The 23,283-nt window shown below is 32.7% G+C and overlaps 2 protein-coding genes across 5 annotated transcripts; one reads left to right on the plus strand and one right to left on the minus strand.

Annotated features, from left to right (window-relative positions):
• Positions 1-10,051: 10,051 nt before the first annotated feature.
• On the plus strand, positions 10,052-21,586 carry LOC139495014 (glyoxal reductase-like). 4 transcript variants are annotated; one of them, XM_071283130.1, is made up of 7 exons: positions 10,052-10,117; positions 11,045-11,252; positions 13,544-13,672; positions 13,974-14,081; positions 15,577-15,795; positions 18,351-18,498; positions 21,424-21,586. In XM_071283130.1, the coding sequence occupies exons 2-7, from the start codon at positions 11,062-11,064 to the stop codon at positions 21,484-21,486; spliced, it is 858 nt and encodes a 285-aa protein (XP_071139231.1). In that variant the 5' UTR covers positions 10,052-10,117; positions 11,045-11,061; the 3' UTR covers positions 21,487-21,586. The 4 variants fall into 4 exon arrangements, with proteins under 4 accessions (XP_071139231.1, XP_071139228.1, XP_071139230.1 ...); XM_071283127.1 differs by having other exon boundaries at positions 10,063-10,127; positions 18,351-18,549; XM_071283129.1 differs by having other exon boundaries at positions 10,063-10,127.
• Positions 21,587-22,067: 481 nt separating this feature from the next.
• LOC139495013 (BTB/POZ domain-containing protein 3-like) lies at positions 22,068-23,283 on the minus strand. Its single transcript, XM_071283126.1, has 2 exons — positions 22,814-23,283; positions 22,068-22,736 (listed from the first exon to the last, which is right to left on the minus strand). The coding sequence occupies exons 1-2, from the start codon at positions 23,214-23,216 to the stop codon at positions 22,114-22,116; spliced, it is 1,026 nt and encodes a 341-aa protein (XP_071139227.1). The 5' UTR covers positions 23,217-23,283; the 3' UTR covers positions 22,068-22,113.

Raw genomic sequence — 23,283 nt, forward strand, 5'->3', positions numbered from 1 at the left:
CCAACAGTTTATGTTTAATTTATATTTGTTTCAAATCATTCAGGAAAAGATAATGAGTGTTTTGTATAACTTTGTTTGTCTTTTTATCCTTTTTTAACGTTGGCGTTGTGAGTTTTATTTTGATTTATGGGTATGAACGTCCCTTTGGTATACATCATGTAAAGCATCTAACAAATTCAATTTCTTTAATCATCTATTTTCATATCTTTTGGTCATAAAATAAAATTTGACAGATTTTTTGGTCGGAAATTCAAAATATGTACATATTTTATAGTTAGAAAAGGCACAGATGTGTATTTATTCTTAAAAAAAAAACATTAGAAAAGAATACAAATTTAGTTATGTTTTAATTTGGTAATGACAAAATAGATGGCAGTGCCAATAATAACAATATTCAAAGATCGTATTACAACATTATAAGATAACATTTAATAATAAGTTCATTATCAACTTTAAACAACGCATGTTGAAATCAGCCACACTTCCCATAGGTTGGTTGTTATGGATTATTCGTTTCTCAGATGACAGCATATATGTTTCAAATATCAGAACTGTCTGAGTATGACCAACTGAATTATACTTATTACCGGGTTTGTACTAACATAAGCCACACATGTGGAGCAGGATCTGCTTACTCTTATCCGAAATCATCCAGGGTTTTGGTTCGTGTTTCTCAAAATTAGTTTTCTATGTTGTGTTTTGTGAATATATATTATAAAAATTGAGAAAGGAAATGGGGAATGTGTCAAAGCGACAACAATCCGACCATAGATCAGACAACAGTATCATTGTCTGTTTGTTGATCTTTTCTGTCTTTTTGGCCTATTGCATTGTTAGTTTATTTGAGCTATTGCGTTGTCAGTTTATTTTAGCTATTGCGTTGTCAGTTTATTTTAGCTATTGCGTTGTCGGTTTATTTTAGCTATTGCGTTGTCAGTTTATTTTAGCTATTGCGTTGTCAGTTGTCTTTTTGAGCTATTACGTTGTCAGTTTATTTTAGCTATTGCGTTGTCAGTTTATTTTAGCTATTGCGTTGTCAGTTTATTTTAGCTATTGCGTTGTCAGTTTATTTTAGCTATTGCGTTGTCGGTTTATTTTAGCTATTGCGTTGTCAGTTGTCTTTTTGAGCTACTGCGTTGTCAGTTAATTTTAGCTATTGCGTTGTCAGTTTATTTTAGCTATTGCGTTGTTAGTTTATTTTAGCTATTGCGTTGTCAGTTGTCTTTTTGAGCTACTGCGTTGTCAGTTAATTTAAGCTATTGCGTTGTCAGTTTATTTTAGCTATTGCGTTGTCAGTTTATTTTAGCTATTGCGTTGTCGGTTTATTTTAGCTATTGCGTTGTCAGTTTATTTTAGCTATTGCGTTGTCGGTTTATTTTAGCTATTGCGTTGTCAGTTTATTTTAGCTATTGCGTTGTCAGTTGTCTTTTTGAGCTATTACGTTGTCAGTTTATTTTAGCTATTGCGTTGTCAGTTTATTTTAGCTATTGCGTTGTCAGTTTATTTTAGCTATTGCGTTGTCAGTTTATTTTAGCTATTGCGTTGTCGGTTTATTTTAGCTATTGCGTTGTCAGTTGTCTTTTTGAGCTACTGCGTTGTCAGTTAATTTTAGCTATTGCGTTGTCAGTTTATTTTAGCTATTGCGTTGTCAGTTTATTTTAGCTATTGCGTTGTCAGTTTATTTTAGCTATTGCGTTGTCGGTTTATTTTAGCTATTGCGTTGTCAGTTTATTTTAGCTATTGCGTTGTCAGTTGTCTTTTTGAGCTATTGCTTTGTCAGTTTATTTTAGCTATTGCGATGTCAGTTTATTTCAGCTATTGCGTTGTCAGTTTATTTTAGCTATTGCGTTGTCAGTTTATTTTAGCTATTGCGTTGTCAGTTTATTTCAGCTATTGCGTTAACAGTTTATTATAGCTATTGCGTTGTCAGTTAATTTTAGCTATTGCGTTGTCAGTTTATTTCAGCTATTGCGTTGTCAGTTGTCTTTTTGAGCTATTGCGTTGTCAGTTTATTTTAGCTATTGCGTTGTCAGTTGTCTTTTTGAGCTATTGCGTTGTCAGTTTATTTTAGCTATTACGTTGTCAGTTTATTTCAGCTATTGCGTTGTCAGTTGTCTTTTTGAGCTATAACGTTGTCAGTTTATTTTAGCTATTGCGTTGTCAGTTGTCTTTTTGAGCTATTGCGTTGTCAGTTTATTTTAGCTATTGCGTTGTTGGTTTATTTTAGCTATTGCGTTGTCAGTTTATTTCAGCTATTGCGTTGTCAGTTGTCTTTTTGAGCTATTGCGTTGTCAGTTTATTTTAGCTATTGCGTTGTCGGTTTATTTTAGCTATTACGTTGTCAGTTTATTTTAGCTATTGCGTTGTCAGTTGTCTTTTTGAGCTATTGCTTTGTCAGTTTATTTTAGCTATTGTGATGTCAGTTTATTTCAGCTATTGCGTTGTCGGTTTATTTTAGCTATTGCGTTGTCAGTTTATTTAATCTATTGCGTTGTCAGTTTATTTCAGCTATTGCGTTAACAGTTTATTATAGCTATTGCGTTGTCAGTTAATTTTAGCTATTGCGTTGTCAGTTTATTTCAGCTATTGCGTTGTCAGTTGTCTTTTTGAGCTATTGCGTTGTCAGTTTATTTTAGCTATTGCGTTGTCAGTTTATTTTAGCAATTGCGTTGTCAGTTTATTTTAGCTATTGCATTGTTAGTTTATTTGAGCTATAGCGTTGTCAGTTTATTATAGCTATTGCGTTGTCAGTTAATTTTAGCTATTGCGTTGTCAGTTTATTATACCTATTGCGTGGTCAGTTTATTTTAACTATTGCGTTTTCAGTTTATTTTAGCTATTGCGTTGTCAGGTTTTTTTAGCTATTGCGTTGTCAGTTTATTTTAGCTATTGCGTTGTCAGTTTATTTTAGCTATTGCGTTGTCAGTTTATTTTATTACGTTGTCAGTTTATTATAGCTATTGCGTTGTCAGTTTATTTTAGCTATTGCGTTGTCAGTTTATTATAGCTATTGCGTTGTCAGTTTATTTTAGCTATTGCGTTGTCAGTTTATTTTACCTATTGCGTTGTCAGTTTATTTTAGCTATTGCTTTGTCAGTTTATTTCAGCTATTGCGTTGTCAGTTTATTTTAGCTATTGCGTTGTCAGTTTATTTTATTGCGTTGTCAGTTTATTATAGCTATTGCGTTGTCAGTTTATTTTAGCTATAGCGTTGTCAGTTTATTTCAGCTATTGCGTTGTCAGTTTATTATAGCGATTGCGTTATCACTTTTTTCTAGCTATTGCGTTGTCAGTTTATTTTAGCTATTGCGTTGTCAGTTTATTATAGCTATTGCGTTGTCAGTTTATTTTAGCTATTGCGTTGTCAGTTTATTTTACCTATTGCGTTGTCTGTTTATTTTAGCTATTGCTTTGTCAGTTTATTTCAGCTATTGCGTTGTCAGTTTATTTTAGCTATTGCGTTGTCAGTTTATTTTAGCTATTGCGTTGTCAGTTTATTTTAGCTATTGCGTTGTCAGTTTATTTCAGCTATTGCGTTGTTAGTTTATTTTAGCTATTGCGTTGTCAGTTTATTTTAGCTATTGCGTTGTCATTTTATTTCAGCTATTGCGTTGTCAGTTTATTATAGCTATTGCGTTGTCGGTTTTTTCATTCGACTTATGCATGAGTGTTAACGTCCCTTTGACATCTTTCGCCTTTTTTTTTCAAGCAAATTTCAAGCAACTGGCATTAAAAAAAGATAATACTATCAGAATAATCAAAGAAAACGTACTTATTTAAACATCAGATTTGTCGTTTGTTGATATGGTTCATAAGTGCTTCTCGTTTTTTATATAGATTATATCGATTAGACCGTTGGTTTTCCCGTTTGAATGGTTTTACACTAGTAATTTTGGGGGCCCTTTTTATCTTGCTGTTGGGTGTAAGCCGTACTTTGATCTTTAATGGTTTTCATTTGAATTGTAAAATTGGAGAGTTGTCTCATTAGCACTCATAACACATCGACTTATAGTATTAATTTACAGTTATAAATGCAGATTTAAGTTTAAATGATAGTTTTAATAATAACTTTATCTTATGTTCTTTTTAAATATGCCTCTATCATAACTATTTTCTTGTTAAATTATATACTTTTCTGATGCACAAATCATTCTTAATTTATGTATAATTGCACTTCAAGTATTCCTTTATTCCTATATATATTTATTATAATGGTTTGGCCTTGTATTTATGGTTCTTTTCGTATATACAGTAAGACAATAACAATCAAAACCAAGAAGTAAACAAAGACTCATAAAACCAAAGGACATTTACCTCAACAGTTATAAATAATAAATAAGAAACAACCAGAACTCCACTAAACACCGAGAGAGAAATCTGGTGTTCCGGAAGGGTACGCATTTCCTGCACCGTAAACGGCATCCGTCCTGTTATTTCTTTGTTCAGTTCTGTAATGATGGAAGGTTATTATGCCAGCTTTAGCTGGCACTTATGGTAGAAGCATCGTTTTGGAATAAAGAACGATAACTCTCTCTACACGACCCATCTGAAAAGTTTCGTCACTCTCGTTAAATCTCGTACGATTATTTTTTTTAATGGCTGCCAAATTTAACGTTTCAACGTGAACTTGAAAAAAAAGGGACAGGACGAAACAATTTTGATGTTAAAAACGACATGAATTTTTATTTGTTTACAAAAACCAGAATTAAAATATTTTGGTAACTTGTGTAGTTTATTTAGCATTTAAAAATTTCATTGTACCACGGAAATAACCGAAGTTATGACAACAACATCTTTATACGCCATGTTTCGTCTGCATTATCGTCAGTCAGTGGCAGCGAAATCATATTTCCTGAATATCACAGGTACTTTATTAAAAATTCTAAATATCATAATAAATGATCACATTTTAGTGTAAAAGTTCCGTCTAGCCATGGGAACATAGAAAACCCCTCCGCAAGCAATACATTTCGAGAGTAGCCGGAGGTAAAATCCGGTGCCCTCGTTGACCATGACTACTTTTATTCACCTGCTACATTATTCCCCATATCAAGTAACAGTGATAATGTCGTTGGTTATATACTGTTCAATGCATAAGCGGATCCAAGGGTGGCCCGAGAAAAATTTGGTTAATTATATAGGGAATCACTGAGGCATGACTGGAGTGCCCCCCCCCCCCCCCCCCCCTTTCCCTTTTTAGGTCAGTCAGACAAATGCAGGTGAAACTCCCAATAGCATTTCTATTCAGTAAAGCAGTCTCCAACTTCACAGATATGTCAGAAGCTTGCAAAACTTAACATTTTTAACAAAAACAAAATATATTCAAATTTACAATCTTCATCCAGTCTATAATAAGAGAGAATCCTGGGTTGTGCATACATATCCAAAATTAGGTCACATACATTGGACATTATATATTCTATTCAATATTTTATTATTATATGATAGTCTTTTAAGTTCTTAACATATCATAACAAATGTTTTTTTTTATTTTTTGTTTGTTTAATTTTTTCACAACTGTAATCAACAAAATCCGTGCTAATCATATACATGTATGTATTTTCTTTTTAATTGTAATTTGTATTAATTATGATGCTGTTTATGGGCCACTTGATTGACAAATAAAACTATTCTATTCTATTCTATTCTGATAATTGGCAAACTCCTCAACAAATCTTGTCATTATGTATGACAAATATCTACCTTAACATACAGTCACAGCAGATTGAAACTGTTGTTTTTTTCACTCTGTAAGTTAAATCATAAAAGTCAAATGGAGGCTTGAATCTGAGTGATACATTAGTAAATTCATTAGGTATATATTGTATGCACTCATATTGTCCAAAACTGGATTTTGTGGCAAGATAGAGTTATGATTACCCATGGATGATAAGACTTTAGATATGTATACTCAGGGCATATAACTTGGAAGTATGTGGGCTACAATGTACATCCTTAGAAATTCAAGCTGCTGACACATTTTGGATGCGATATAATAATATTTGCCTTTTGCAGTCAAATGATAGTTTATAAGTCTGTTCAAGACATTTTCACTCTACTAAATACTTTAATCAGGTGCATGTTTCAACCTATGAAAGAAAGAAACATGTATGGCTATAGTAGGCAATTTAATACCTACAAATTATTTTCATGATCAAAAGAAAAAAAGGACCAACCAAAATTATAAGCAATAAAATGCTTCGCTGAGTGCAGCCTGATACGACCATGATTTGAATAAACATGATAAAAAAACACAAAATTAAATGTCAAACTTTTATGAAGTAATACTAATCCATATCCTAAATTGAAAACAGATATCAGCAGCAGTCTCCAACTACATATTTCCTTATTTCCTTAATCTTATATGATAGTCCCACAAACATGACAAAAATAATGTTGAAAATATGTTTTAATTTTTTTTACAGCTTCTCTTTTGTGAAAGCAGTACCTTTTTGGTCACTATCTAGGTGTTGCTTCAAAATATGAATTGTAACACTTTATAGTGACTAAACAGGTTAAACAAATACTTCTCTAGAAACAGAAAAAGAATTTGGAAGAGCACCATCCATGCCAAACTACTGTATTTATAAATAAAAACTCAGATCGGAATAGCACGGACGATAGGTTAGTTGTATGTCCTTCTGAGTAGTAAGGAAAGCTACCAATAATTCTGCAGATAACACCATTTTATCAGGTTTTAGTACAACTTCTGTTCAAATTTTCACACTATAAAAGTGAATCATTAAATAAGCCTAAACTATATGAAAAAAATTATTACTGAAAGTTTCAAATGTTATGACAAGTGTTTCATTCACCAAATAACTGAGTTTCTGTGAGAAAAAAAAAATCATTTGCAATTTTGTGAATTAAAGAGAAAGTAGATCCTTTTGTAGAGCACACACACATGTCAATTGTGAACTGACCCAATATATATATATTTATCATCACCAGTCCTCTGATACTACATTATCAAGGAGTACCGGGTACATGTATATCAAAGGAAAAATGCACAAATTACTGATAAAAAAAGATATACACTCCATCTTTCGTGTGAATCTCCTGCCATCTGTATTTGAAATTTTGAAAACTCTTCAAGAAAATCAAAATAAACCCCTACAAATTTATTTTTTTTAATTCACTTATACTAAAGTTAATATCAGGAAACCAAATGTGTTTTCAAACGACAACAAAATATTTATTTAGATAGCACTAACGTAAGCAAATTTTGACATGATAATATTCCATTTCCGTTTCCACTCTCTTCATTTTACTTTGCTGTCATATAAAAACTTGAAAAGTAATGTAAAAAAAATACAAGAAATGACATAAAACTGACTTTGAACTAGTACATGAAATTGATGTAGAAACCCACAAAAAAAAGATAAGGAATGCAATAACACTGCTGAGTAGTTTTCTCCCCTTTTTTTATTATCATTCTAGAGAAAAGCAAAATCTTAAGACTCTCAAATTAACAAACCTATTTATGGTTCCTTAGGCTTCAGTTAGATAAAAATAAAAACCTGTTCAAAACAGTATTCTTAACAGGATCACTGTACATTTTTTTTTTGTAAATTCAAACTCTTGTTTTTTTTAAAACAATATGAATTATCCTCTTACAGGTAACTGAGAATACAATATGCACATCTAGCCAATTGAGAAAGTAAAAATAATATATCAAACAAAAAGTGTTGTTTGCATTACAAAAACAAAACAAAAAAACAACAGCTACAACTTTTAAATATCATGAATATTGAGGTCAGAAAAAGATATTCAAAATCCTCCACCTCTTCATGAAAATCGGCTATTAATTAAAATTAGTTGATAAAAATTTAACACTAGAAGGTGTTGGGGAAAATCTGGTACTGAAATCTGGTGTCACAATATTTTTTTTCTTCTGCTTGAACAGATTTTTTTTTATTGATTTGGGTATCAGAATATCTTTTTTTTTTAAACACACCCCCTGCAACCTTATGAAGTTCTGAGCAATGATTGTTTCTAGTGTAGGATATTCGTCCTGAACATTCATGAAATATTTGCCACTGGACATTAAATCAATCAACAAATGTATAGGAATATATGACATACAGTCTTGGTATAAAGCTGGCATTTAAGGTAGCGCCTTCCTCATATTATGACAGAAGAAGAATATCAGATATGGTTTCTGTCACACTTTTGACATAATGGCCAATTAGCTCATGATGGCGACCGTAAAATTTCTTTGGTGATGACCTTAATTTGATGGATTCATAGCCCTGTCTTAGCAACTTTTGAGAAAACAGTAGTCCTCGTTCAACAAAATCAACGTACTTTGAGCTAGATTTAGAGTAACCTATCAATTGAGAAACATATACTCCATATACTGGTGCAAAAAAACGGAATGAACGTCCGCGGGACATATATAAAAAAAACTTAATGGATAATTGAAATCAAGATATTTGCGTTAAATATATATTGCAAAGGTTTGCGTTATACGTTTGCGTTATAACGCATCTAGGTTTGCGTTATTTCGTAAAGGTTGACGTTATAACGCAAACGTAGGAAGAAAAACTAAAAAAAAGAAATGTGTGTCGCTCATATACGCTCTAATGACCTTTTGATAAAGAATCCAATAATTATAACATATTGAAAGGAAGTGGGGTTTGATATGTAAAAGATTTTTTGGTCATCAGGAAAATGAATAAAATGTTCATCATCTAACTGTGTATCATTATATGAATTATGTCAAATATTTTTGTTAGGGTTTGCAACATAGAATAAAACATGTAAAATGAAGTTCATCTTCGGTGACTTTGCAGGTTTTTTTAATTTTACGACCATTTTCCATTTCAGAACCATTACATGGTCACTTATACGAAGTTTGGTTAAAAAATATTCCTGATAGGAAAATCAATCAATAATCGGTTAAATTTGGCTTCAAGTGAAGGTGTGAAGTATTTATACAGTAAAAGTTTGATACATTCTGATTTTTTTCTATTTTACTTTTATATAAATCTTTATAAAAGTCATCTATTTCATTTTTCAAATTTCTGAAATTTGGAAATTTTCTTACTTGTTGATCTTGCCTTGTTTATCATTATTTTACGGATTCTCTGCATCTTTCTAAAAAAGTGCAAAAAATATCATTTAAGAGCAATCACTCCTAAAAATCAGTATTAATATTTCGATCTTTTGTCGCTTTTCTATGACACGCTAAAAAATTGGAAACCCAATCATTCAGAAGGATGTGAGCCAAGTGAAGATTTTGGCCTATATACTTTTTATTATAGATTTCAAGATAATGTGTTAAGATTGTAATATTCGTTATTTTAGTGACAATAACTCCGAAAAAGTCGTCCGCTAAAGTTTAAATTCATAAGGACAAGAGGTAACGCTGGATCAACCATCCTAAACATTTTGAGTCTCCTTTCAGACTTTTTATTTCTATAGCAGTTTTTAGATTAGTACGAACGGAATCATTCGAGAAGGGCGAGTAGCTAAATAGAGAATATATTTTATGTTTGATAATATGTGAAAATTAGGCACAATCAAGATATAATCTATTATTCAAATTCGAAAAAAATTATTCGCTCGATCCTACCGTTCGATGAAAGGATTACAAAGAACCCGAAGATTAATTTGGTGTCGCCTATAAGTGTTTTAAAAAACGACTATTATAATTTTTTTCCTAAAAAAAATCTGATCCCGAATAAGATGGAAAAATATTGTGGTCAAACAGTTGACAAAAAAAATTCTGAATTAAAATTTTCCCCATACCTATAAGTGTTCACTTTTAAAATAATACACGCTTAGCCTTTGTTCGAAAAAAAAAATCTGCCTCAAACCATATACCTTCCCCACTTTTTTTTTTATGTTTGCTCGTTTTATAAATGAATAAGGTGGGAGTTATCTAAAACTATCTTAAATTTACAATACAAAAGAGCTGAGCAGTGATGAAAAGTAAAGAATTTATTTGTATACACTCATATAGATAAAAAAAAAAAAAATTATAATATATATCATGAAATAGTTGAATTTTAAATTACCCCACGTGAAAGGGAGGTAACTTTGTTTCATCTGAAATAATACCTGTGAGTGTGTGTCAGGTAAATAAATCATTACACACACAACACATGACAAGGTAAACACATGTGAGTTGTTGATATATTTATACTTGATAAATGAAGATATTAATGTATTTCTAATGTATATTTTTGGTTCACTAGCGTATCCTTTTTTTTTTGGAAAAAAATAATTAACGTCTTGATGTAAACAAATAAAAACACATTATTAATGTTTAACCATTTTAAATGATTGGAAGAACTTTAAGCCTGATGAAAAGAAATCTATAAATATAAATTTGCATAACATTGAGGGCTACGGCAACCCAATAACAACAATTAATATATAGTCAGCTACGATGACAGTACACTATACAGTGGCGGATCCAGAGGGGGAAGAGGGGGGGGGGGGGGGGGTCCGGGGGTTGGAACCCTCCCCCTTTTTACGGCAGATTAATGCATTTGAATGGGGACATATAGTTAGACCCCCCCCCCCTTTATCCTTGGTTAGGAACCCCCCACCCCCTTTTTAAAATAGCTGGATCCGCCCCTGCTATATATTGTCGGCCAGTCATCGAACTGATTTGAGTAAAACAATAGAAAACAATGAAAAAGCAACTAAAAGAAGGCAACATAGTAGTATGTTTATGACGGAAACAAAGCTGATTTGAAGTGATTTAGTAACCACAATCGTACATATTAAAAATAGATGTATATAATAAATAATATAACAAAAATATAAATGCGATTACCTATTTTTTTTTTCATTATCATTGAGAGAATAGAATTATGCTATAATTGTTTGTTACTCAAATTATAAAAAAATGCACCACTCAACAATGTTTAAATAAAAATTCAGGAAAATCAAGTACCAAGAAAATCTACAATATTGAAAACGATTGTGTTTAAAACTAATTATTAGTAAATCTCTGGTTGCGACAATTATCTACAATACGTACTTATGAACAAGATATATTGATGACATTTATTTTTTTATTTATACACAGAACCATACCACTATATTATGAGAAGAAGAATGGCATCAGTAGCTACAGACATAACATCTAAGATAACACTAAATGATGGCGTGAGTATGCCACTGTTTGGACTTGGTGTGTGGCGAGCCACGCCAGGACCGGGTGGTCAGACAGAACAAGCCGTACAGATCGCATTACAGAAGGGATATCTAATGATAGACACGGCTGAAATGTACGAGTATGTAACTTTATAAATACAAACTTTAACATTTGTCATTTCGGGGCCTTTTATAGCGGACTATGCGGTATGAGCTTTGATCATTGTTGAAGGACGTATGATGATCTATTGTTGGTAATTTCTGTGTCATTCGGTCTACTGTGGAGAGTTGTTTCATTTGGCAATCATACCACATTTTCGTTTTTTATTCATCACTTCGACATTTATACATGTAAGTATGTAAGGATCTATTCATATCTTCAAAGCCTATATCACTACGAATTAAGGAAACTGTGCAGATTATGATAATGACACACAAAAGCAAAAAAAAAAAAAACACCAAAATCAACTGAAGCCCGCCTCCCTGTGCGGGATTTTCGCGCTGTGTTAAAGACCTATCGGTGTCGTCCAGCTGTTTTCGTCTATTTGGTCAGGTTGTTGTCTCTTTGACAATGTTTGGTGCATTCCCTATTTCCATTCTTAATTTTATGATGTTCAGTTTTATAACTTAGACTTTATGAAAAGGGATAAATAGAACTAATAATCAGTCAAAATAATGTATGGATTGATTGATTGTTGGTTGCTTACCGTCCAGTGACAAATATTTCATGCATGTTCAGGATGAGATCATATTGGATTTACTGTTTGTTCCTTAACATCCAGTGACAAATATTTCATGCATGCTCAAGATAAGAATCAATTTGATAGATTGTTGGTTACTAAAACGTCCATTTGTTTAACGTCCAGTGAGAAGTATTTCATGCATTCTCAGACCGAGAACAAATTTAATCAATTGTTGGTTGCTTAACATCCAGTGACAAATATTTCCTGCATTCTAAAGACGAGAACACATTCAATCAATTGTTGCATGCTCAACGTCCAGTGACAACTAGTTCATGCTCATGCATGCTTAGGACTAGAACAATTTTTATTAATTGTTTGTTAATTTACGTCCAGTGACAAATATTTCACGCATGCTCAAGACGAGAACAAAATTTATTATTTTGTGTTTGCTAAACGTCCAGTGACAAATATATCATGCATGTTCTGGAAGAGAATACATGTATGTGATCGATGTCTGCCTAACATTCATTGACAAATAAGGCATGCGTGTTTAGGACGAGAACAAGTTTACAGTCAACACAATATGCCGGTTATGCAATAGAGGTAGCCCAGGATGAAGGTTGGCGAAATTTGAACTGCCACTGGAAAATGAGAGTATATTGGATAGGGACAGAATTTTTGCTTTACAACCTTATGACTTATGACTCCTCAAAAATGTATATCCCGCATAGTCAAACGGACTCGGTAAGAAGAATACGTTAGACATCTTGATTGCATTCCAGTACTTTTTTTTAATTTCAAGTTTGCCTCAGTAACTGCAAGCATTTTGTGATACAGCACACAATTTTAAAGCGAATGATTATCCCGTACTAAATTTTATTACAACGAATTTTACTGTTATCTCTAATGTGTACCTTATATACTGGGATATAAAAAAGAAGATGTGGTATGATTGCCAATGAGACAACTATCCACAAAAGACCAAAATGACACAAACATTAACAATTATAGGTCACCGTACGGCCTTCAACAATAAGCAAAGCCCATACCGCATATAGTCAGCTATAAAAGGCCCCGATAAGACAATGTAAAACAATTCAAATAGGTTTTATTTCAGATTGAATGTTTGAGATCAAATTTATCAAAGACACGTATCTGCCTGTTCAAAGTCAGGATCCTCTTTAGTGGTTGTTATGTGTCATGCTTCTTTTTTATTTGTTGATGGAAGATTTTTAAGTATTTAATGTTTTTTTCCATTCAAAAATTTTGTGGAATCGGGATTTAGCGCTTGGCATAATTGCCTAATCATTTTGCATGGTGTTTGAATTTCTCATCTGTTAACACCACTTGACATATACATACAATACTGTACCTCGTTTATGTTATAGAACAAAAAAACTTTATTTTATCCTATGACTCTATTTTAGACTCTCCGAAGTCAGGAGCCTTTAATCTAGTGGTTGTCATTTGTTTAAAGGGTCATATTTATTTTTTCGTTCAATTTTTGTGCATACATTAGGCCGTTAGTTTTCTAAGTTGAATTGTTTTACTTTGTCATTTCGGGGTCTCATAGCTGACTATGCTATATGGGCTGTGCTAATTGTTGAAGGCCGTACGGTGACCTATAGTTGTTAATTTCTGTTTCATTTTGTTCTCTTGTTGAGAGTTGTCTCATTGGCAATCATACCACATCTTTGTTTTTTATAAACACTGTTCCTCGTTTATGTATCCTATGTCTCTTGTTACAGGAATGAAGCCGATGTCGGAAGAGAACTAAAGAAATCCGGATTAAACAGAGAAGATGTGTTTATTGTCACAAAGCTCAGTGAAAATGGTTACGATCGATGCAAGAAAATATTCAAAGAAAGTTTGGAAAAGTAGGTAATTTTCACTAACACCACGTTTAAAAATACCACGCAAGTTGATATCTTATAACAGATGTAACTATCTGATTTCCAGGCTTGGAATTAATGGAAGAGGGAGAGAGAGAGAGACGGCTCAAAAAGAAATCATGTGTGATATCAAAATGCGACATTTGTTTAAAAATCATACGAGCGTTAAAACATTCATTGCCCGCAAAAAAATTGACAAAGGTTGGCGATGATAGTTACCATGTTGAGTCAATAAGTTTGTCGTTCACAACATATTTCGCCAAAAAGTTATATGTTTATGTTTCAGGCTAGAAGTACCGTGGATAGATCTTTACTTAGTGCACTCACCAAAAAGTGGTAAAATAATCGAAACATACAAAGCCATGTTAGAACTAAAAGAACAAGGTCTTATAAGGTGGGTAAGCCTATAACAGTATTATTATTAAATTACCTACCATATATATAGTCTAAAGTTGTTAATTTCTACGTCTCAGGGGGGGGGGAGAGTTAATTTGTCTCTTTGGTAATTATACTACATCTCCCAAGTTTGTTTTTTATCAAATAATTTTGTACCGCATATTTGTCTAACTGTTATTCTAAATTACTTCTCTATATTATGAAAGAAGTCTGAAAATGACTAAAATATGGGATGGTGCTTCGTATTAAAAGCCTTGCTGGTACTTTGTAAAACAATAAACAACAAAACAAAGCATTGTTCTATTTTTCTTTTCCGTTGGTTAAGATAGATATGGACATGTGTATTTATTCCAAATAAATATTGAAAATATGATAATTGCTGTTCTATATATGTTCGGTTTTTCATACATAAAAGAAATAGTTAGATGACTATATGTTGTTATGTGTAGTCACATTATTACTTCTTGTGATTTATTATTGCTAAATATAAAAAAGAAGATGTGGTATGATTGCCAATGAGACAACTCTCAACAAGAAACCAAATGACACAGAACTTAACAGCTATAGGCCATCGTACGACCTTCGACAATGAGCAAAGCACTACCGCATAGTCAGCTATGAGACCTCGAAATGACAATGTAAAACAATTCAAATGAGAAAACTAACGGCCTAATTTATGTACAAAAATTGAACGAAAAAATAAATATGAACCATTCAAACAAACGACAACCACTAAATTAAAGGCTCCTGACTTCGGACAGTCTAATACTTACATAATGTGTCGTGGTTAAACATGTAAGCGGGATCCAAACCCTCCCCTTACCTGGGACAGTGGTGTAAGAGTTCAACATAAGAACGAACTATAAAAATCAGTTGAAAAACCCAATGGCCTTCGTCTGTTGTCTGCTCTTTGGTCGGGTTGTTGTCTCTTTGGCACTGTCACATCGCCCATTTAAATTTTATTAACTCATCAGATCGATACAAACAGAAATACATCTAACAAAAACACAGAGTGGACGTGGCCGGGTACTTGTATATTCCAACAACCAAAAGACAATGAACATTTTTTATTTATTTCAAATAAACTTTGAAAATATGATAATCGCTGTTCTACATATTCGGATTTGATACATACAAAACACTAGTTAGATTAATTATATATTGTACTCACATTGTTATATACTTCTTGATATTTACTGAGTTATTATTGCTAAGTTTACTTTACGATGGTGGGTAAATAAGATGATGACAAATCTGGAACAATACACTTTGCGATATAAACATATAAAAATATGCAATACATTTATGTTCATAGATCCATTACAAACTGCATTGTAATCCAAAAGAGTTTGATTACAGTACTTTGAGATTGACAACAGTACTTTGAGTTTGCCATTTTTGCAAATTACTGTGCATAGCTTCTTAAAATTCCGTGTTATCTTAAAATTACATTATATATATATAACCATGGTAATTGACGTATTACCTTATAGATCAGTAGGTGTATCTAATTTTGGTATCCACCATTTAGAGGGTATAAAGTCTCATGGACTTCCGGTACCATCAGTTAATCAGATAGAACTGCATCCATGGCAACAGAAACCGGATATAGTTAAATACTGTAGAGACAATAATATCGCAGTCATGGGATATGCTCCTCTCGTCAAAGGACAAAGATTTGATGACAAAACACTTTGTAAGATTGCAAAAAGGTTCGTGTACACAATTATAGTCACATTTATTGGATATACTCAAGAAGTAGCTTTCTATTTATTTAGTGGAAATACATCAGAATATCGAATAAAAATGTCCATAGAGAAATAAAGTAAAACTAGAGGCTTTAAAGAGCCTGTGTCGCTCACCTTGGTATATGTGAATATTTAACAAAGGACGCAGATGGATTCATGACAAAATTGTGTTTTGGTGATGGTGATGTGTTTGTAGATCTTACTTTACTAAAAATTCTTGCTGCTTACATTTATCTCTATCTATAACAGTAGTTTCTGTGGAAAATGTTAGTGAAAATCTACAAATTTTATGAAAATTGTTAAAAATTGACTATGAAGGGCAATAACTCCTTAGGGGGTCAATTGACCATTTTAGTCATGATGACTTTCTTTTAGGTTTTACTTTGCTGTACATTATTGCTGTTTACAGTTTATCTCTATCTATAATAATATTCAAGATAATAACAAAAAACAGCAAAATTTCCTTAAAATTACCAATTCAGGTGCAGCAACCTAACAACCGGTTATCCGATTCATCTGAAAATTCATGGGAAGATAGATCTTGACCTGAACAGCAATTTAACTTCCTGTCAGAATTGCTCTTAAGACTTAATGCTTTGGTTTTTGAGTTATAAGCCAAAAACTGCATCTACCCCCATGTTCTATTTGTAGCCATGGCAGCCATCTTGGTTTGTTGGCCGAGTTACCGGACACATTTTTTTAACTAGATACCCCAATGATGATTATGGCCAAGTTTGGTTTAATTTGGCCCAGTAGTTTCAGAGATGAAGATTTTTCTAAAAGGTTACTAAGATTTAGAAAAATGGTTAAAAATTGACTATAAAGGGCAATAACTCCTAAAGAGGTCAACTGACCATTTTGGTCATGTTGACTTACTTTTAGGTCTTACTTTGCTGTACATTATTGTTGTTTACAGTGTATCTCTATCTATAATAATATTCAAGATAATAACCAAAAACAGCAAAATTTCCTTAAAATTACCAATTCAGGGGCAGCAACTTAACAGCCGGTTATCCGATTCATCTGAAAATTCATGGGCAGATAGATTTTGACCTGATCAACAATTTAACTTCCTGTCAGATTTGTTCTAAATGCTTTGGTTTTTGAGTTATAAGCCAAAAACTGCATTTTAACCCCATGTTCTATTTGTAGCCATAGCGGCCATCTTGGTTTGTTGGCCGAGTTACCGGACACATTTTTTAAACTAGATACCCCAATGATGATTATGGCCAAGTTTGGTTAAATTTGGCCCAGTAGTTTCAGAGTAGAAATTTTTACTAAGATTTACGAAAAATGGTTAAAAATTGACTACAAAGGGTAATAACTCCCTAAAGAGGTCAAGTGACCATTTTGATCATGTTGACTTATTTGTAGATTTTACTTTGCTGAACATTATTGCTGTTAACAGTTTATCTCTATCTATAATAATATTCAAGATAATAACCAAAAACAGCAAATTTTCCTTAAAATTATCAATTCAGGGGCAGCAACCTAACAACAGAATGTCCGATTCATCTGAAAATTTCAGGGCAGATAGATCATGACCTGATAAACAATTTAACTTCCTGTCAGATTTGCTCTAAATGCTTTGGTTTTTGAGTTATAAGCCAAAAACTGCATTTTACCCCTATGTTCTATTTTTAGCCATGGCAGCCGTCTTGGTAGGTTGGCCGGGTCGGCGGACCCTTTTTTTAAACGAGATACCCCAATGATGATTGTGGCCACGTTTGGTTAAATTTTGCCCAGTAGTTTCAGATGAGAAGATTTTTGTAAAAGTTAACGCCGGACGCCAAGTGATGAGAAAAGTTCACTTGGCCCTTTGGGCCAGGTGAGCTAAAAACAAGACAAACTATATTAATATGACATCTATCTAGACTAAGTGAGTGAGAAGTAATTTGCAATACAACATAGACTAAGATAAGAACAATTTTAAGTATGCAAGATTTCATATTTGGGAACAATGAGCGATAATATTTGGGATAAAACTCCTAACTCATCGTATTGTAATTGTTAACTGTCATCAAACGAAAAATCAGATGAAAGTGAATTCTAAATCATGTAATTTTTATATCTGAGCTTTTATTGATATGTACCACTCATTTCGTCGTGATGTAGTGGTTAGTGCATAGGACTACTAACACAAAGGTTCCTGACTCGATTCCCGGTCCGGAATGAAAATTTCAGGGACTGAGTTTTCGTTTTGCCCTTGATACAATTTGCGAGTATGGTTTAAAGGATACGATGATAGTCCGTTGGAAGGGGCCGATCAATAGTTGAACCGTGTTAAGAGAGACCCATATCTCTTGCATGTAAAAGACACCCTTGTAGATTTCGAACAAAACAGGTTAATACCGCTACAAGACAGCACTCGCATCCGCAAAGTTAAAAGGGATTCATATAAGTTGCAAAACAAGTTTCCAAATCAATGATAAATAAATATGTTTAAACTAAACTCATTTTCTCCGTCTGGATGCAATTAATGGTATTTCCAAACTTTTTAACAAATTCACTGTTTTCAGAAACAACAAATCACCAGCACAAATACTTATAAGATGGAGTTTGCAACATGGTTTCATAACAATTCCTAAATCTGTTCATTCTGGTAGAATAGAAGAAAATATGCTTGTATTTGATTGGTCATTAAATGCTGAAGATATGACAATATTAGTGAGTACAGATTTTGATTGGTCAATAAATGATGAAAATATGGCAATATTAGTGAGTACAGGTTTTGATTGGTCATTAAATGACGAAGAAATGATGATATGAGTGAGGAGAGGTTTTGCTCAGCAACTTTTTGGCGTTGCTTTCTAATTGGGTAAAATAAAGGAAAAAACAAGTATAACATAATTTAGGTATTAAAAAAAAACAGTAAAAAGCTAGGGCCGTCTTAAAATTTGAAGAAAAGTCAGAGTTTTTAATTATTTTTTTTTTATTTTTGTTTTGCTTTTTGTTGAAGACCTCATTAACTTTGAGACCAAAATTCAATTTAAAGCTCTGGTCCTTTGCTATTTGTGTTTTTGCTGTGCAGATACTGATTTTGTGTCATGGATGGATAACCCATATCCCTTTTTTTCTATTGATAAAAACATATCAAACGAATTTTAAAAAAACACCAACAAATCAAACGAAAACAGAAAAAAGTACATTTTTTCGCGCCTTGTTTATAATAGGAATTTATCCATCGACATTATACAAATGGTCGTTTATAAACTGGGAAATAACGTAAATGTTGCTAGAACTTCTTTGAAAATAAGAAGCAACCCTTTGTTTTCATATTAAGCAATCTTGAGTTTGATCCTTGTTCATTCAAATCAGGGACATTAAAAAAATGATATTTGCTGCCTTTTCGACTGGTTATTTTTTTGTAATCTCTCATTTTGTGGAGTATCATTTCGTAAATCATATTTTTATTGAAACCTCTGACTCAACGGCTCTGTCTCATAAAGTACCATGATCTTGAATAACATAAAACATATATAGCTAAATATCAATCGTCTATCACTGTTTTAGGTTGCATTTCTGTAAATATTGACAATGCCATTTCCCATAGGAACTCCTTTTACGGCTAAAACTGTACCACTTTTACTATTTAGTTTTGAAAAAATCTTATCCTAGAATTGAAAGTTCATAAGATAAGATAAGATAATTTTTACTTACCAATCATGGTGCCCAAAATTTGAGCTATACAATCAAATGAATGAATTACAAAATAAAGCACAGAAAATGATTAGAATGATTAAAGTACATTTAGACAACAAAAAACAAAAACAACACATGAATACACATTTACACTAATTAACCTGATATAAACCAAGTTATTGACTAAACATAGTTGTTATGGGTGCCACTGTGACCTGGAGAAATAACATAATTCTTTATAGTACTAGGTCTATGGGAGACAACTCCTGATCAATTTTATTTCCTATAATTATGGCACCCTATGGCACCCTCAACAGAGTTGGGGTGACGTATTGTTATTCTACGTTTCTTTTTATTTTTTTTTATTTTTATTTTTCTTCCACACTTTTTTGTCCAGTCTGGAACTCTGATTTGAATGAACCCAAGATGATGGAACTATACCATAATGTGAACCACCATGTGAAGATTTGCTTTTAGGGGTTGCCACTTTCAAGATGGCTGCCGTTACCATGGAAACGGAACAAATGTGAAAAAATCCAGTTTTTTGATTTAGTGAACTGTTTGGATATGCTTTAACTCAGAATCATAATATTTTAATACAATGTAGGTGCCCACTATATACACATGTTGGATGATTTTGGTACTCTTTGGAACTATTATGTTGCCATGGAAACAACACCAAAAATTTCAAAATTCTCAAAATGCTCCAAACTTCAGGAAACTTCACAGTAACAATGAGCAACATTGGAAGAAGTGGCATTTGGCGTTGGAATTTCCAAAATATCTGTTGTTACCATGGAAACAATGCAGAAAGGTCAAAACTTTGAATTTTTACAGAACATTCCAGAACATAAATGTTAAATTTATTCTAGAGACATTATATTGTATATGATTATGGATGGAATACATTGCAGCGGTGGTTTGACTTTGGAATATTCAAAATGGCCACCGTTACCATGGAAACAGCAAAAATATGAAAAACTTCAAAATGCTTTAAATTTAATGAAACTTATAACAAATGTTGCCTAGCTTATGTAGACTTGACTTTTGCTTTTGGAATTTTCAAAATGGCTGCCGTTGCCATGGAAACAGCAAAAATTTTCTAAATTGCTGCCGCTGGCCTGGCAATGGGGGAAAGGTGCCATCCGCTATTGCTTGCAATGGCAAATCTAGTTATATATCTATCTATATTTTTCTTCTATTTATTTCTTTTTTTTTAAACAACAATATTTTCTATAATTTTCTTTCGTTCTTCAAAAAGGGAGTGCAATAAATTAGATAAGTTTGAAGTTACAAACAAATCTTCAGATGAAAGAATCCAAACAAATTCATATGCAGTACCATTTTTTTCAAAGGTCAAAATATAGCGCTGTGCGGCATATTTTCAACGTCTATATGCCCTGAACTTTTCAGAGTTTAAACTAACACTAATTTTCTTACCTACCCCTACCTCGAAAGAAGGGTTACCACTGATTTCAATGTAAACAATATGCACATGTATATTTACTGGTAACATTCCCAAGTCATGTTTCTATGAGATGGAACACAGAGAGCATAACTGGGAACCAGTGTGTAAACAAAATTAATTTTCTATGAATATTCTAAATCTCCCCGAACGAGGCGTGGTTTGAGAAACAGCTATATTTACAAAGTGCAACCCTTAACATATATTTCTAAAATAATAAAATTAGGCCGCACGGTGACCCAAAGTTGTTAATTTCTGTGTCATTTTGGTATCTTGTGGACAGTTGTCTCATTGGCAATCATACCACATCTTCTTTTTAATATATGTAAACGATCAAAAAACCACTTAAAAAAACCCATAATAACACAGTTTCCAGTGTTAGAATTTATTAGTTGTACAAAATATATTCAAAAGTTTAAGTAAAAAAATTACTACTTTCCGACATCTTCAGTCCACTTGTATAATGAATTCTTTTTTTTTTTCAGGACGATTCTCCCGACAAATCCTGCAAACCATGGAACCCCTGTGATGTACCTTGGACAGGATGATAAATATTTAATTCTGTTTTCAGAACAATTGTATTTATATGAAAGAAAATGATAAATAGATATTAAACATTGGGCACTTTCAAAAGCTTGCCTCTCCTTGTCGACCTCTTCTTATTTTCATTCGAATCGGAGTTCCTTGAAACCTGTTTGTATTTCTTTCTTACATTTGACGTGTCTCTGTACTTAATGATTAATGTTTGTTAATATATTTATTGTTCCTTGAGTAATTAAGATTTTAGCCCAATGTTGACTGCTGTACCCCTATAATGGACATGTTTACCTAGTATGTCTGTTTGTTTGATTCACACATCGTCTGCAATACATTAGAATTTTATGCGACTGTCAGACAAGTGAGAGGTTTACCTAGCAATAAAACCAGGTTTAATCCACCATTTTCTACATATAAAAAAAAGCCTGTACTAATTCAGGAGTATGACAGTTGTTATTCATTCGTTTGATGTGTTTGAGATTTGATTTCGTCAATTTTCTTAGGGACTTTCCTTTTTGAATTTTTCTAGGAGTTTAGTATTTTTGTGAGTTATCTGTTTACTTAAATCAAGTTCACATACTACCAAGTACGATCAGGTTAGTACATCTTTTATCAATTATAATTTAAATAGACAGCATTTATTTTTCCTTTGTACAACAAACGTCGAATATTAATCCAGCAAACTGACCCTGTCGAATGTTTGTTCCAGCTATGGATCTTTGTGAATTTTGAAAAATTACCGTTAAACCGTCATTTATAGTCTGTTGAACGCCCTCAGTTCCAAAATAGCACATATATTCCACAGAAGTTGTTTTGGTACTTTCCATTGTTAAAGTGCATGTATATAATTGGTTAGCATCAATTCTAAGTTTGTTACTTAGAATCATATCGTAACATTTACCATACATCTCGCCGTTCTCTTTAGCCAACTGAAACTTTCTCACCGAACTGGCAACAGGACTGTTGTTATAAAAAAGTGTAAGTTCAGCTTTCAGTGTACAAGATGAGACTGATTGTTTTTTCCAGTCGACTAACGGACAACCTATAACCACACCAGTTAACGATACATCTCTACTTGTATAGAATGATAACGCATGTAATCCTTTAGTACTCCTTTTAACAAGCAAACCACTAAATCGGTTTGTGATGCTTCTAAATCGCGTCTTTCCATATGGATTTCTTGGCTGATTGGAAAATAAATCATTCTTTTCTCCAAAGTGAGATTGATAAATTGATATTATCTCATTAGGATTCAGAACACCTGATTTGGAAACAAATCATTCTTTTCTCCAAAGTGAGATTGACATATTGATATTATCTCATTAGGATTCAGAACACCTGATTTGGAAACATTCTCAGAAAAATACATCATATCAACATCCGGTAATCTAACTAAATACAGCAATTTGTTGGCCATTTCTCGCATGTTTTCTCCGTTGGTTTCACGGTTATTTATCTGACATTGCATTTCCATCCATCTCATAAAAAACATGCACAGCTCTGTCTCGGAACAAGTAAGATAATCCGACAACATGATGATTTCTATACATTCCTTTGGAAGCTTCACTGCGTAATCTGATTTTAAACAGTTTCTTGTATTTTTCGTTATGTATGATATACAAAGTTGCCAGAGTTCATCCATATGATATTGATAAGCGGTATAAAGGTATTTTGCAGCAACGTCATATGAAAGGTTTTCCTTGAGGAATGTTTCACAAGCCTTTTTCAAACTCGTTAGCATGTACTTCTCTGCACCGTAAAGGACATTCGCAACATTATCGTTTGTTATAATGCTTCTGTCAGTATAA

The sequence above is a fragment of the Mytilus edulis genome, chromosome 11 (genome assembly GCF_963676685.1).
Source record: "Mytilus edulis chromosome 11, xbMytEdul2.2, whole genome shotgun sequence".
NCBI classification, from domain to species: Eukaryota; Metazoa; Mollusca; class Bivalvia; order Mytilida; family Mytilidae; genus Mytilus; species Mytilus edulis.

What these genes read in the sequence shown, in the direction of transcription:
- LOC139495014 (XM_071283127.1), top strand. Translation starts at nt 11,062, where the DNA reads ATGAGAAGAAGAATGGCATCAGTAGCTACAGACATAACATCTAAGATA. An exon ending in GACACGGCTGAAATGTACGA is followed by an intron (nt 11,253 to 13,543) that starts GTATGTAACTTT and finishes CTCTTGTTACAG; the next exon opens with GAATGAAGCCGATGTCGGAA. An exon ending in ATGAAAATATGGCAATATTA is followed by an intron (nt 18,550 to 21,423) that starts GTGAGTACAGGT and finishes TTTTTTTTTCAG; the next exon opens with GACGATTCTCCCGACAAATC.
- LOC139495013 (XM_071283126.1), bottom strand. Translation starts at nt 23,216, where the DNA reads ATGCTAACGAGTTTGAAAAAGGCTTGTGAAACATTCCTCAAGGAAAAC. An exon ending in TGAGAATGTTTCCAAATCAG is followed by an intron (nt 22,737 to 22,813) that starts GTGTTCTGAATC and finishes TTTCCAAATCAG; the next exon opens with GTGTTCTGAATCCTAATGAG.